Raw genomic sequence first — 16464 nt, 5'->3', positions numbered from 1 at the left:
CCTGAGTTATCCTTGTCAACAATTTCTAATTTCTAGGAATGTAGCAGATTCAAGACAGCGTGGCAGAGGCAGGCTACTCGGTCAGTACTCAGCATGACCCGACCACATTAAAACAAGTCATCAAAGATTAGAAAGAACCACAAGAAGTCGGGTGTGGTGGCGCAAACCTTTGGTCTCACTACTCAGGGAGGCAGAGGCAGGTGGATCCTACAACACAAATCGAAAAACTGAGAAAATGATTGCTCCATATCTTCTTCTAAACGTATCATTTATGTTCTCAGATGAAACTACAGAACATCAGGCAGGCGTGGTGGCGCACGCCTTTATTCCCAGCACTTGGGAGGCAGAGGCAGGCGGATCTGTGTGAGTTCGAGGCCAGCCTGGTCTACAAAGGAAGTTCAGACCAACCAAGGCTACACAGAGAAACCCTGTCTCAAAACAAACAAACAAACAAACAGAGCATCTGTTTTGAAGAGTTTGGAAAACACCACGAAATACTGGTCAATAAACTCCCACAGAGTATTACTTCTCTCAGCACTAAAACAGCTGCAGAACATGCCATCCCAGGAAAGCAGTCCTCAGCTCCCTTGTGATCCTCTGAATACATCTAAAAAAGGCACACGACGCTGGCCATCTCCAGTCAGAGCATTCTGGCTTCACCGAAGCGGGCCTCTGTTCATAATGGGCCGCCACACCGACACGATCCTCAGGGCTTAGCACCTGCACTAGAAGACAGGTGGTCCTCGTTTGGTCAGAGTAATGGCCAGAGAAACATCTGCCAAACGTAATCACTTGGTCTCTACAGCTTCACCGGCCTCTGCTATAGCCTCTTACTACCATCTTCTTTATCGGGAGCCACACGTTCTTGGGGGCACAGCTCTCACTTATACCTTACCCCACCTAAGACCTGGGCTCAGTCTCTTAGCTGCAGCAGGTGAGGTGTGAGGCCCACCAGCGGCCATCTTGAGACCAGGCCTTCATCTCACCTCTTGCTTTGCTTATACTAGTGTCACTATCATGGTGTGACATTTGGCTAAGATAACTTGGCTATGTGAGAAAGTGGTACCGTGCTGGGCATGGATGCGTGTGTTTGTCACTCCAGTACTAAGGAAATGGAGGCAAGAGGGTCATAGGTCAGAGGACACTTTAGGCTACACAGTCTAGAGACACCAAGAAATAAAACAAAACCTCCGATAACCAAAACACAACCCTGATCTGCTTTAACGGTAGTCTATGGTGCCCCCTTGTGGGCATGCAGAAGGTCTGCAAGTTCAACTATAAAAGAATGTGCAAAGCCTGTTGTTAAGCGCTGATTGACTTCTCCTTGGAGGATAGCTGGATCTCACCTGAGTATGGATAGTTTTTCCATGGTGCCAAATGTTGAAGACAGAAGTCAATCAAGGGGGCGAAGAGTGAAAACTAGGGAGGTGCCCTGACCCCAGTTCTACCAAGCATGCTGGACCCCAGCAGCCTGTGAGAAACCTGCATTCAGACATTTCCACATCCTGCAACACATTGCATTCCCTGCCAGTGGGGAAGAGTACGCGGTTGCTTCCAAGTTCCAGACCAACCAGTGGCTGACTTAAGAGTGCAGCTAAACAGAACACAGAGCAGTGCACAGTGAAGGTTCGTGAGAAATGTCTATGTCTCCGAAATCAGTCCAATATACCTTGCTAGAATAACGCTTTTAATTATTAATTTGAATAACAAGATTCTTATGTTGAATCGGTTTTTTCCCTTGAGAAGTTGTTCGCTGGGTTTCTGTTGAGTTTATCTATTTTTCCAACATAATGGCTCATATTTAACTTTTCTTGCTACTTAAGGAGTCAGTGGCTTGATCCCCAGACCTCATTAAAAGAATCTTATATCATCCAAGATCATGAATACAGGTAATAAAACTAAATAGTATCTCTTCTAAAGAAACATGGTTTTTTGCCTGGTGGTGGTGGTGGCGGCGGTGGCGCACGCCTTTAATCCCAGCACTTGGGAGGCAGGGGCAGGCAGATCTCTGTGAGTTCGAGGCCAGCCTGGTCTATAAAGTGAGTCTAGGACAGCCAAGGCTACACAGAGAAACCCTGTCTCGAAAAAAAAAAAAAAAAAAAAAAAAAGGAAAGAAAGAAAAGAAACATCATTTTTAAAAATAATGTATTATTTTAAATTCTATGTATGTGTGTGTCTGTGTGTGGGTACATGCACTTGAGTGCAGGTGACCTCAGAGGTTACAGGTGTCTGATTTCCTGGGGTGGAGTTATGGGTGTCTGCCTGACTCTATCCCTGAGAACTGAACTCGGGTCTTCTGCTAGAGCAGTCTATGATCATAAATGTTGGGCTATAGCCCAGAAACGTGGTTTTGGGGGCTTGTTTGTTTTATGCGACGTTACCGTGTTATTCCCCACAGATGGCTCAGGAAGCATCACTAGGAGCTTTGAGATAGAGAACCTCTGAAGAGGGCCGGGATTAAGGTGGGTGCCTGTGTTAAATCTGCCAGCCAAAAAAAAAAAAAAGAATCCAACATATACAAAATTACTTTTTTCCTGCAATCCTCTTTTCATGCAAATATCATTTGGGGGGGGGGTGTTGTTTCTTTATTCAGTGCTGAGGACAGAGACCTAGGGCCCCATGCATGCTAGGCAAGCCCTCTAGCAAGCAGGCCACACCCTCAGCCCATCATGTGTGTATGTTTTGAATGATGAAGAATGAATAGACTGTGTCTGCTTAGAATGAAAATGAATAAATGAATGCAGGAAAATCTTTTTTGACTTCTTTTGTTCTGGGTAACTATGACTTTAGAACGTAAGACATTGTAAGTTTGAGACCAGCCTGGTCTACAAAACAATTATAGGACAGCCAGGACTATCCAACAGAAACCCTGTCTTGCAAAAACAAAAAAGAAAGAAGAAAAAGAAAAAGAAAAAAAAAGTAAGACTTTTGGAGAGTTGTCCAGAAGCCACAGTTTTGCCTGTGCTGGGTCAGCCACACAAGCAGACATGAATAGGAAACTCCATCTGTGGTCATCACTGGCCACCTCTGAAGGATTCACACAGGTAATCTGCAGCTGGGACCCATGCTCTACCCAGGCCTACCTACTCTAGGCCCCTCTGCCCAGGCATCGGAGGCAGCTGGGTGAAGAGGGCATACCTCCATGCACAGTGACCATCAGGATAAAGCACCCCTACTTCTGTACCTCCAGTCCCAGTGGGCAAGCTACACCTGGTATATATGTTGCCCATCTATGGGCACCACTGAGGAAAAACCACCGGGAACAGATGAAAGAAGACTTCCTTGGTTATAACGAATGGCTTCGAAATACATTTTTAAAATCCAGCAACCACATCTTCCAAGAGACCCAGTCTAGGAACCGATCACATGCTGTAAACAAATCGACCGACCGACAGGAGGCAGAGTCAGCTGGGAGCCTGGAAAGTTCCAGACAGCAGCGCCAAGCCCTGTCAGTGCGCACAGGTCATCTAAGGCACTTCCCTGATGTGGTTCTGTTCATCATACCTGCAAAGGGAAAGAGAGGCAAGAATTATCTCATTAGCTGCATTGGCCAGTCTTTTTTTTTTTTTCCATTAGTTTGTTTACAATTGTATCTAGTTATAAGAGTTCAAGAGTTTAACCCAGTTTTCAGATCACATCTCTTAAACCTTCATCCTGTTAAAGGGGTGGATTAAATATCCTTATTTTTTAAGTAGCTGGTGCCTTACTATAAAGACAGGAGTAGCAAATGCAGATCCGAAGTTCACGGTCACCATAGATAGGAACCACCACTTGTTTCCCATGGACAATGGCAGTCTTCCCCAGACCCTTCTCATAGAGGCTGTGACGGACCACAGAGGTCCTGAACCTCCAGAGACTCTGGCCCAACATGGTGCTGCTGGAAGCAAGAAGCAGAGAACGAAGGCAGAAGAAATGGCCATAACACCACAGTCTCCTTTTTTCACGACCTTGCTATCCAGCGTGGATTGGCCAGTCTTAAATGGCCATTCATTCTCGGGAAAGACGATAGAGATTTTAAGTTAATTTCAGTACTCCCGAGTCCCGGTGCCAGACAGGGACCAAGAATCCTTTTTAGCAAGCTCCCTTCCTCTCCACGTATGACCTGACACCTTAGCAAATGCCACAGGGATGCTAACAGACCCATTTGCTATGGCAGCTCTCAGGCTCTCATTTAAAAAAGAATTTCTGAAGGTTTAAATTTCAAAACAAAACAAAACAGGGCTGGGTTTGTAGTTCAGTTGAGAGAGTGCCTGCCTAGTAATCGCTAAACTCTGGATTTGATAAACTCAGCAAGATGGCTCACATCCGTAATCCCAGCACTTCAGAGGTAAAGTCAGGACTTTCAGAAGTTCAAGGTTATCCTTGGTTGCATAGAGAGTTCTAGACCAGCCTAGGATACACGAGACTCTCTCTTACAAAGGGAAAATGGAGCCAAAACCTTTACAAAACAAAAGGGGCTCTGCCTATCAGAACAGGAGAAGAGTGACTGGCCAATGACACTGGGCTCAGCCGGTTGGTGACCTTGTTTGTCTTTCTGGCCCAGCTGGAGTTACCATCCAACCAGGAAATCTACCACCAGGTAAAGGTTCAAGTGTGTGATTCATGACCTCTCTCAGTGTCTGTCTTGGTAGGAGACACATGAGTGAGCTACAGGTGATAAGGTGAACCCTGGTCCAAGCCTGCTGCTGCTGCTGAGGCTCTGTGGTGATAGGACGTAAAGCTGTTCCAAGGATGGCTGCCTCCAGGATGAGAATGCTTACGCCTTCACTCCACATGCAAATTAGCAGACGGGCTTGGTCTAGCAACCCAACAACACAAAGCATTTAGTTTGTGTCTCATGTCAGCTGTAACCGAGGGGTCCCTGTGTGGACTCTTTCTCAGGATGGCATTTAAGTGACGCAGCCATCAGCTGCAGAAGGCTCTGTGCCAGTATCTTCTGAGGCTGATATGGGCAAGCCAAGCAAGATGACTCCAACATGGAGAGACTCCAGCATGCTACGAGGACCCCATTAGTGGTTCCTGAGAATGAACAGGCCCCACTCCTCACAGATATAACTGCACGCTCCCCGGACTGTGACTCAGTTCTGGCAGCAAAGGGCAGTGTGGAGCTATTAGAGGAAGTCTCACTCACAGACTCTGAAGTGACAACTGGTGGCCAGAGACATCTGGGGACAGGGCAGTTTACTGCCAAGGCGGGGATGTAGGGATGCAGGGATACTTTGCCCTGGTCTCCCATCCTCCCCTAAGAACCAGAGCAAAGGTTCTGTCTTATCTTTGAGCTGCAGAAAAGCACTTACTCCGTCTTCAATAACAGAGTGGGAGCCTCTATTTTACTCACTCGGAGCAGAGACTTATGGGAAAACATAATTTTATTTTGTTATTAAAGTAAGCACTGCCCAGGGCATGTTATTTACACAGAGATAACTGCACTTCGGAGATTGTGATGTCCCGGGAAGGTAAACTCACAGAGAGGCCCATCATTCTTACTGTCACTCTCCTTGCTAATGCGGTGCCTGGTAATAATCTCACAATTGCTACCTCCACGGTGCTATAAAGGATGGTGCTTGGCCAGCCCAGAGGAGGGTCAGCATCCCCATGCCTCTTCTCCCTCGGACATGGCAGAACAATCAATGCTGGGATGACTGGATTCTTTCCTCTGACATTTTGAAAGTGTTTGTTTCAATCAGGTGACAATCAGCAACTGCCTCTCCTCCTGCAAACACCTGCTATGGGCCACACACCACCCTCAGCCCTGCTCGGGATACAGAAATAAGAAAACAAAATAACCCTGAGCTTTGCTGTTAAAATTTGCAAGCACAGTGGTGGTGGGAGGCAGTTCACATGGGCTGTCCCCTAATATAATAAAACAAGGAATATATAAGCACTAAGAATTTAAGCTCCAGAACTGCAGGTTGTCTGGACCAACAAGAAATTCCTTTCCCGTGGTTGGGCTTTTAGACAAAAGCCTCCATTTCCTCCGATTAGGGTGGAGGGGCTTGAAGAAAGTTCCAGCTTGCTAAGAAGAACCTGTGGCCCTCATTAACATATGCCTGTGGTGCCTAAGAACTTGACAAGGTCAGTGTTAGGCTTAAGCTACCTCAGTCCCTGCTCAAGCCTCACCCAGCTCACAAGCTGCTTTCTCACCTTCCCATTAAATGCTGGAAATCTTTCCCCTGCCGATTCTCCTGGCTTTCCCTGGAGACAGCCTTGGCAGTTCAGAATAAACTTTTCCCTTTTCACCCACGGAGCGGCTGTTTTGTTTCGCCGCACCCACTCTCACTCATCTGACATGTCAATCTATCTTAGTCGCCTCACCCATCTCCTCACAGAGCTGTCGAGCGTCACATACAATAAGTGAACTAAAAAATGAACTTGGAGAGGCAGCCCCGGCTACAGCACCTGGCTAGGAATCACGGGAGCAGAGGGGGAGCCCCTGGGATGCCTTGCATTTGAATCCCAGCACTGCCACCTCCTGGCTGATAGGCATTAACCAAGGCCCTCATTTCTCAGCCTAGGAATCAGTGCTTGCTTCCCTGGGGTGTGGGGAGAACCTAAGCTAAGCACAGGAAGCAATTAGCATAGCACCGGCCAGTAAGACAAGCCCAGCAGACTCCAGCTGCCATTGTTAGTGTTGCCACCATCACCCCTCGGGCTTGCAGAGGTCATATATTGCAAGATCCTAGTGTTGCTTAGGAAACACTCCAGTCCCTCCCATTCTGCCCTCTGACCCTTGACCTCACTCTACATCTGATCACCCCCTTCTTCCTGCCCTGGTCCATCTTTAGACACGGCTTGTCCTCTATTTCTAGACAAGATAATACTGGGTGGGGGATCAAACCCAGGGCCATGGACTACTGAATTATGTCTCCAGCCCTTGGTAAATTTTATTATTCTTATTTTTGCAATGCTGAAATTCACACCCAAGCCCCAGGGCCCAGTTGCTGAGCTTCCACCTCTATTCCTCTTCTTTGTCTTTCTCTGAGTGGCTCCTCTGGTCTCAACTCCATTATCTCTAGAGGAATAAACCACATCTCCCCACAGTGTTGCTGACAGGATAGGGTCACCTGCTCAGACGCAGATGTGAAAGCACGGTCCAGAGCACTAAGTCTGGATCTTAGGAAGAGTCATCCCAAGTCATCACTCTGTCTGTAGTCCCATGAAGACAGCCCTAACACCGGCTCTCAACCTGACAGCCAGGCCCCAGGCAGAGACGAGTCAATGACTTGGATTGAATTTCGCCCCCCATTTTCATTGAGCTCTAACTGAAATTTGTTATTCCTTCAACAAAGATTACAGATGACAAACCACAGAAGTGACAGTGTATCTGTGACTGTTTCCAACAGCAGTAGAGAAATCACAGATCCTTCCAATTGTGACAATTGTGGTTTGTGGTAAATGTCAAAAATATAGTCTCTAGTCTCCCCTACTTTGAGAGTTTTAGGCTCCTTGCTGGGTCCCCCTTGTTTGTTTCATTTGGAACAGTTTCCTGTGACCCAGGCTGGCTTTCAACCTCACTGTGTAGCTGGGGCTGGCCTTGAATTCCTAATCCTTTTGCCTCTGCCTCCCAAGGACTAGGATTACAGGTGTGTCCTTACTAGATCTCATTCTACTTAATGCTGATTCAAAAGCTTACCAATTCTGTATTACACATTTAAAACTATTTTATAGATATGTTGTTTTTGTTTGGTTGGTTGGGTTTTTTTTTGTTTCATTCTTATTTTGTTTTGTTGTTGTTTTTGTTATTTGAGACAGGGCGGTATAGCCTTGGCTATCCTGGAACTCGCTCTGTGTAGACCAGGCTGGCCTCGAACTCAAGAGACACACCTGCCTCTGCCTCCTGAGTGCTGGGATGAAGGTTGGTTGAGTTTTGTTTTGTTTTGTTTGTTTTTTGAGACAAGATCTCAGTATGTCCCTCTGCCTATCCTAGAACTCACTATGTAGACAATGCTGGTTTTGAACTCATTAAGATTCCTCCTGCCCCTGCCTCGCCTCCCCAGTGCTGGGATTAAAGGTGTGAGCTACTATGCCTGGCATCTTTTGTAATCCCGTGTATTTTTATTATTTTGAGGCGATCCTAGCAGGGTCTGTGCCTCGGGAGGCTGAGTGCTTCTGGGGAAAGCAGCAATGCTGCAGAGTTGAACAATGTATAATTACTTACTGCAGTGTGACATTAAAATATTCTTCGGGTGTCACGACTTTTGGTCCACCAAAGTAGTCCAAGACCCAGATATTGGTTATATTTAACTTAGCAAAGAACCAGTTATGGCTGGGAGGCCAAGTTTTCATCTCAGGGTGTCGAAGGAATAACGCGTTCTTTGCATAGTCCGCTTCTGTCTCATTCACCTGAAGGACAAACAGGAGATAAACAGTCTCCATTCTGACAACTCGTTCCTTTGCCCTTTGCTAAGAAGGTGCAGTGCAGCTCTCTCGCACCACAATCCCTGCCTGAGGACCTAGTCAGCCGCAAATCCTGATCGGCAAGACTCAAGAGCAGACGGGAGGCTTGAAGAAAACAGAGAGCGAGGACTTCAACCGTGTAATATAATAACGCACACAACACTCTGCGGCCTGAGCACTGTTGCTCAGCAATGATTGCACATGGCCCAGAAGTACCGTCAGGTCACCTGAGCCTGAGAGTTCCAGCACAGGTTAGATGCACGTGCAGGAAGCAGCACAGTGGAATCCCGGAGCGTTTGTCATTCCCCTGCTTGCCTCTGCCAGTTAGGGACACCACCCACAGAGATGCACCAACGGAGAATGTCCAACCGGAAGTCATGAGGGTCAGAATGCCAATGGCTGGCTCAGTAATAAGGTTGGTGCACTTGATACCTGCCCAGTGGCATTCTGTAGACCTTTTTTTTTTCCTGTTTCATTGTTTGCTTTTGAGACCCGGTCTCATTACATATGCCTGGTTGTCCTGGAACTCTCATTATGTAGAATAGGCTGGCCTTGAACTCGCCTCCTCCTGGTGACCTGCCTCCTGGGTTCTAGGATTAAAGGCATAGTGCCACCATACCCAGTACCTGCAACTTTATTTAACTGCTTCTCTCTGGCACTATCCCAAACAGTCCAAACACACTCGCAGTTAGTAACAGACATTCCTGTTGGTGTCAGACACAGGAACAGGAAGCCCACGGGAAACTAGAGAGCAATGGTTCTGGATGAGCAGATGGTTTTTAGCAACAGCGTTTTTCTACAGGAGCCTTCCAGATGTTACATCTGTTTGGCTCCAAAGCATAGGCCCTTTGGCCCATAAGAACCTTATGGGCACCTACATGACGGACCCCGGACAGGCCCTTTTTCTTGGAATCACTGAGTATTTGAACACACTCTTATCCACCCACTCACAAATCACTTGCATTTTATTCTCCAAAGATTCCTTCCTTTGTTTTTAGTCCCAACATGTTCTTTTAGCCCATTTCTCTTCATGGAGTGACTACTTACCTTGGTCACAGTTCCGGACATCATTATATGAACACAGAGGGGACTCTGGGGATCGAACCCCTGTTTCCTACAGTAGACAGTCTGTGCTAAAGACAGAGTCAGCGTAGCCTGTGGATTTTCCTGAAGAGAGAAAAGTGAAAATGCTTCCATGTGAAATACAGTTTCTGAAGAGGTATAAACTTTATGATCTGCAGTCTGACTATCCCTGGAGCTGCGTCATACTTCCATGAAACAGTGAATTGTAAGCCACGTCACACTCGGGGGGTGGGAGGGGGGCGGAAACAATCCATGGGTAGAAACCGGTCCCAATCCTCATGAAGAGGTGGAGAGGTGTCATGTTGTAGTTTTTTTCTTTTGGTTTTTTTGTTTTGGTTTGGTTTGGTTTTGGTTTTTCAGTACAGGGTTTCTCTGTGTAGCCTTTGAAGGAGAGATAAACCTGTTTTTTAGGATCCCAAGTGTGGATCAGAACGGTCTTATGAGAGAACAGGTGATATTAATCCACTAAAAGACCAACCACGTCATGTGGGAGCTTGATTGTTGCCAGCTGAAAAGATCCCATGAACAGACTCTGGGAGAAGATATATAAATAAGCCCAGAACTGGAGGCGGGGCCTTTTGGAGACTTGGGATAGTTTTGGCTGTTCATCGCTCCACTTTGAAATGCTCCTAGAGAGAACCACTCGAGGGAAGGCTTTGGGGCTCCAGCTCCTGCTGAGGTTCTGGGTTCTGGTTATTCCAGGTTCCAGCAGAAGAAATCCTGCTGACTACGCCAGGAGAATCATTCCTTGGAACTGATATCCTTAAGATTTTGTTATTGTGCTTTAATCCTCATTTCCTATGTTTCAGTTAGTTGGGTTATAAGTGATGTATGCTCAGTTACTAGGTTGTTAATAAAATATATTGGTTAAGAAAATTGAGCCTACAAGCCTTGACTGTCCTAACTCACTTCGTAGACCAGACTGGGCTTGAACTCACAGCGATTCGCCTGCCTCTGCCTCCTGAGTGCTGGAATTAAAGGTGTGTGGCACCACGCCTGGCTTGAGGTGTTGTCATGTTTTAAATTAACAAACTATGGGGAATGTTTTAGCCTATCTGCTCTTATCAGTTACATACTTAACAGAATTATAAATAAAGTATCCCCAGACCAAGGCTGGTGAGAGTCCTCACTGAGATATCTACAGGGTTAAGCTCTAATTAAAAACAAAACAACAACAAGAATAAAGCCTAGGTGCTCCAACACCCTAAATATATAACTTAAACAAAAAAGTAGTTGAGTCATTGCTACATGGTTATCTTACAACTGCAGAAACTGTCATGTGATCTCAAAAAGGGAGAAGTTGCTTATTCCTCTTGTAACAAGAGATTCCTTGTTTTTGCCTTCAAAACACAAAGGCAAAGAGATGCCTCGTTCATTTCTCCCCAGAACCCAGCATTGTTCCGGATAACTGCGAACCCACAAATGCATTCACTGCAAGTGTTTTTGTGGAGAAACTTTGCCACCTCACAAAGACCCATCAAAACCAGAGTCCTAGAGACTCTCGCTCTCAGGCAAAAAGGAAGGGCTCAGCAGGTAAGAGCATATACTGCTCTCCCAAAGGCCCACGTTCGGTCCCCAGCACCAACATCTAGTGGCTCACAATCACGTGTAAGTTCAGCTCCAAAGGATCCAATGTCTGGCCCATGAGAGCCCCTCCATCCACATGAATACACACACACACACACACACACACACACACACACACACACACACACAGATAGGCAGCTACTACTGTCAATCTTACTGGAATGATGGTGCATACCTGAAGCCCTAGCGAAAATATTTGCTGTCTTCAAGCCTTTAGTTAGGCAAGGAGGAGAATGCCCCCTACCTCCCCAAGAGAGAAAACAAGGGAGACAGCCCAGGTATGGCTTCTGCCTTGTGAACTTAAGACCTGGTTGAAATCGGACATAAGATCAGAACAGAAGTAGGAAAATGTATTAAGGCAGGGGGAAAGAGGACTGTGCTACACAGAACAGGGAGAGACATTATAGAGAAAGTCAGCGCACCAGGAAAGCCGAGGAACGGAGGAGCTGGGGAGGAGGCAAATTCAGGTGTCTACATTGGATTTTGCAGGCCATCCTCAAGCAGTGTTTTCCAAACTCTTCTGCAGAGTTTACTAAAGTGCTGGTTCCTGGTGCCAATCTATACCCAAGGTTTTGTTTATTTTACTCTGTGTGTGTGTGTGTGTGGTGTGTGGTGTGTTTGTGTGTGTGTGTGATGTGTTTGTGTGTGATGTGTTTGTGTGTGTGTGTGGTGTGTTTGTGGGTGTGTGTGTTTGTGTGTGTGTGGTGTGTTTGTGTGTGTGTGTGTGTGTGTGTGTGGTGTGTGTGTGTGTTTGTGTTTCCATGTAAGTGGGCAGATGTAGGTGTGGAAGGCAGAGGTTGACACTGGATGTCTTCCTTAATCAATTCTATTTACTAAGGCAGGGTTTTTCCCCCCTTTTGTTTTGTTTTTGCTCAACCCTGAACTCAATAGCTTGTTGGGGACTCCCTGTCTCCATTTGCCAAGCACTGGGCTTGCAGGCAGTCCAGCTGGTTTTTCACGTGGGTGCTAGGGAATCTCAACCCTTGGCATTTGCATGTCTTTTCCTGATGAGCCATCTCCCCAGGCCTGACACCCAGGGTTTGAAGCTCAGCAGGTGACTCTTGGGCAGTGGCAGGCAGTATTGGTTAAGCCCTTCCTGGTGGCCATTAGCTTGTTGGTCACAGGTGAGCCCCCATATCTCTCAATCTCGGTGCCCCCTTTTCTGCAGTGAGGATGTTACCACAGCTCCCTAGACACCTCACAAATATAAATAAGATCACACGTGTAGCGGTGACCCTTAATCTGCTCCACCCCCCCCCCACCCACCCATTAGAATCATCAGTGGGGGCTGGGGGAGCAGAGGGCATTGTTCTAGGATGAAATGGCTTGCTAGTGATCTGTGGGTCAGTTGAGTGCCACTGCTGGAGCAGAGAGAGCATGTGGGCAGCAGATCCCTAAAGGAGTGAAGTGGGCTGGAGCGGGCAGCAGCTTCTATTTCTTTTGTTTCTTAGAAAATACAGCCGCAGCCCCACTGTCAGTGCTGCTAGGTCTTCTGTGCTTTTCAAGAAGAGTTAGGGCCAGGCGGTGGTGGTGCAGGCCTTTAATCCCAGCACTCAGGAGGCAGAGGCAGGTGGCTCTCCATGAGTTCTAGGACTACAGAGCAAGTTCCAGGACAGCCAGAGCTGTTACACAGAGAAACCCTGTCTTGAAAAACAAAGACAAAACAAAACAACAAAAACAAAAAGTTAGAAACTTAAAATTTTAGGGCTGGAGAGATGGCTCAGAGGTTAGGGGCACTGGGCACTGACTGCTCCTCCAGAAGTCCTGTGTTCAATGCCCAGCAACCATATGTGATCTGACGCCCTCTTCTGGCTTGCAGGTGTACGTGTAGCCAGAGCTACATATGCATTATGTATATATAATAAATAAATAAATCTTTAAAAAAGCTTAAACTTTTAGAGTACAAATTCTACTTACTTGTTATTTACCGTGTGTGTGTGTGTGTGTGTGTGTGTGTGTGTGTGTGTGTGTGTGTAGGGGGGGGAGCAGGTTCAATACAGGCACATGCATATTAATGACTGTATGATGCAGCCAGAGGTCAACTTTGGACGTCACTTCTCAGAAGCTGGAGCCATCCAACTTGTTTTTTGAGACAGGGTCTCTCCCTGGGGTCTGAAGCTCACTGCTCAGCTAGGCTCGCTGAACAAGGGTGCTGAGATTCAAACACAAGTCCTCATGCCCACATGGCAAGTACTATACTAGTTGGGCTATTTCCCCAGCCCCTACGGTGGCAGTTTTAAAAGGTAGTAACTAATTTAAACTCGTTTAGGACAAAACAGAACCCTGTGTAGGCTAAAGGAAACTGGTCCCTGGTTCATGGGTCCCATACGGCCCATGTTTTCAAGTCAGGTGGATCTGAGGTGAACTAGGATTGACCCCTGGCTTTGCACAATTACTCTACCTCACATCATCATCCATAAAATGAGATTAGTCAAACCGACTTCTAAGAGTTGCTACAAGAAACAATGAATGGAAATGGTTTCATCCGAAAGGCTCTCAGCACTTGTCACAAGGCCTTGACTAAAACATCATTTTCTCTCATCTCACTTTTACTACTACACTGGCCCCCTCCTCCTCGCCCCCCCCCCCCCCCCCCCCCCCCCCCGCCTCCCCGCGCTCCCCCCCCCCTTCCCCGCCCGAGGTTTGCCACAAAGAAGCTCCACCAAGTCAGGTTTCATTTCTGGGCACCTGTGTGGCCCCTTCCCTCTCAGGCTGTTTTTCACCCAAGTTGCAAGCTAAGAACCCTGATCCAAAGATCTCTATTGGGACCGGGACGCTTAGGGAGCCCAAAGAACCAACTAACCACCATAGTGTTGTGTATTAGTTTCCCACAGCTGATAGGAAAGTTCTGCAGAGACAGGGAAGAGAAACTCTGAAGTCACATAAGCCAAATGCTTAACTATGCAACACTATGTATGCTTTGTAAATAGCAAGTGTCTAGTTCATGCCTTAAGATGACGCATGACATTTTGAAAGATGTGAAGTGTTCCTGGTACTGGCAGAGAATTTACCCCCAAGCCCTCAGACAGGTATCAGGGGCAAGTAGAAACTTCCTGGTAGTTGCCCAATATCTGGGAGGCTACAATCTCCGCCCAGCCAGCGCCAGCCAGAAGACAGCTGTCTCAGCTGGGTTCAAAATTCTTATCTCTGAGACCCACGATCTCTGTGGCCAGCTAAACTTGAGAGGCTCGGTTCCTTGATCTGCCCGTGGGCTGCCAGGCCCTCAGTGCCCGGCCTGGGGAACCGCGCGACGCTCCCGCTCACCTGCAGATCGCTCACTAGCTGCATCAGTGGACTCATGTACATGTAGGGCACGCCGCTGCCTGCGCCCGGGGGACCGTCACTGAATGAGATGATGTTCGCAAAGGACCTGCCGCGCACCGCCTCTATCGTGGAGATAGTGGCCAGCGAGCCCCAGTCCGAGACGTGCGTCACGAAACGGGCCACGCGCGCTGCATCTTCGCGGGGTGGCAGCGGAGGCAGTCGCCTGTCCACGTCCCAGTCCCCGTGGTCCTGGCCTCCGCGACCCCAGGCCGGCGACACCAGTAGTGCCACCAGCGCGGGCGCCAGAAGGGCAACCAGCAGGGAGCGCGCGGGCCCAGGATCACGAACAGCCATTACGGTGTCTCCAGAGCTTCTGCCCGGCGAACTAACTATACACAGGTTACTGGAGCCCGTCAGGGTCCCCGCCCCTCCGAGGAGGCCAATCAGCACTTAGCAGGCCAGGAGGCGTGGCCCCAGAACAGCCCAATTTCCCCAAGCAAGTGCTCTATCCACTCCGCCCTGTCGCCTGCTCTTTAAACATTGCGAATTTTCCCTAAAGAGATTTTTGCTTTGTTTGTTTTACTTAAAGGGAGATAAGCGTGGTCTAGACGAACTTTAGCAACTTGCCAGAGTCACACTGCTAGGGAAAGGCTGACTTCTTCACGTACGCATCACCTTTTCTAGTGCATGCCTGGCGTCTAAGAGAAAACCAATTTTCTATATGCTCTTTTCTGTTTACTCGCTGTTAGCAAGCAAGCCTCCATGTAGTAAAGGGCAGAAGTAGCAACGTGCAGGAACTTAAAAACTTCTGGCCCGGGAGTGGCCTCAGATAAAAAGCCACTGGGAGACTGTTAGTTTTCACTATCCCTCTCAAGACTTCCACCTTGCCAGTTGGAGATCTGTTGCATCCTCTAACTTGCTTAAACTCGTGGTGCCGTGCCCTTATTATCCTGGCAGGTCCTCCAAGCCTTTCTGATCTTCATTCTGCTACTCTGGCAAGTTAGGGAATGTGTGCAAACGGCCTGGCCTACATTTCTCATCAGTTTAAGCTTTGGCCGCTGTTAGAACATAGAAGTTTTAAGCCCCAACCTATAATCTCAATCGGGCCACGCCTCTCCACAGCCCAGTCTGTGCAGGACTAAATCATGGGACTGAAACCTTCTGTCACCTCTAAAAGGATATAAAAATCAGACTTTCCCTTTATTCTAGGGACTGGTCTGAGACTCCTAAGGAAGACCGCTGGAAGATTCTGAGGTCTGCCTCTAGCTGCCTCCCCAGCCCACTGCTCTCTTGTTCACCACCTCCTCCTCCTCCTCCTCCTCCTCCTCCTCCTCCTCCTCCTCTTCCTCCTCCCCTCACTTCCCCCTTCTGCTTCTGCTTTTTCTTCTCCTTTTTGGTTTTTGAGACAGGGTTTCTCTGTGTAGCCCTGGCTGTCCTAGACTCTGTTTGTAGACCAGGCTGGCCTCGAACTCACAGAGATCCTCTTGCCTCTGCCTTGCTGAGTGCTGAGATTACAGGCATGCACCACTACACCTGGCTGTATTCACATTCTTTTTTAAAAAATAATTTATTCAGATTATATCTGATTGTTATCTCCTCACTTGTATCTTCCTGTTCTCCCCCCCCCCCCCACCTTGTTCCCTTTCCCCAGACCTGTGACAGCAGGGTACCTCCTTCGCCACCATATAATCACAGCCTATCAGGTCTCATCTGGATAGTCTGTTTCCCCTTCCTCTGGGTGTCACCAGGCCTCCCCACCAAGGGGAAGTGGTCAAATAGGGTGCACCAGAGTTCATGTCATAGGCAGTCCCAGCTCTCCTCACAACTGTGGAGAATGCGCTGTCCATCAACTGTATTTACATTCTTTTGGGGGGGGGGTTCGAGACAGAGTCTCTCTGTGTTAGCCTTGGCTGTCCTGCACTCACTTTGTAGACCAGGCTGACCTCGAACTCACAGCAATGTATTTACATTCTTAATAATGCTCCTCTCCCAGCGTTAAGGGGAAGCCTCTCCTCCCAGCCAGGCTCTGTCATGCTTAGATGATGTTTCTGTCTAATTCTGTCCCTCCCACCTCCAGGCCTTGGATTCCTACTAAAGTCCACTGAGAGGAACGTGTCTGCTTCCTCTGCTGAC

General features: G+C 47.8%; 1 protein-coding gene and 1 pseudogene across 2 annotated transcripts; both read right to left on the bottom strand.

The window, feature by feature from the left end:
- Positions 1–3181: 3181 nt before the first annotated feature.
- Positions 3182–14715, bottom strand: Creg1 (cellular repressor of E1A stimulated genes 1). Of its 2 annotated transcripts, XM_051147771.1 has the most exons (4): positions 14332–14714; positions 9445–9564; positions 8159–8343; positions 3182–3504 (listed from the first exon to the last, which is right to left on the bottom strand). In XM_051147771.1, exons 1-4 carry the CDS (start codon positions 14683–14685, stop codon positions 3468–3470), a joined length of 696 nt encoding a protein of 231 aa, XP_051003728.1. In that variant the 5' UTR covers positions 14686–14714; the 3' UTR covers positions 3182–3467. The 2 variants fall into 2 exon arrangements, with proteins under 2 accessions (XP_051003728.1, XP_051003729.1); XM_051147772.1 differs by lacking the exon at positions 3182–3504 and having other exon boundaries at positions 8155–8343; positions 14332–14715.
- On the bottom strand, positions 3511–3913 carry LOC127190639 (cytochrome c oxidase subunit 7C, mitochondrial-like; annotated as a pseudogene).
- Positions 14716–16464: the final 1749 nt, after the last annotated feature.

The sequence above is a fragment of the Acomys russatus genome, chromosome 6 (genome assembly GCF_903995435.1).
Source record: "Acomys russatus chromosome 6, mAcoRus1.1, whole genome shotgun sequence".
Lineage (NCBI taxonomy): Eukaryota > Metazoa > Chordata > Mammalia > Rodentia > Muridae > Acomys > Acomys russatus.
This window is presented reverse-complemented; position numbering and strand designations above follow the sequence as displayed.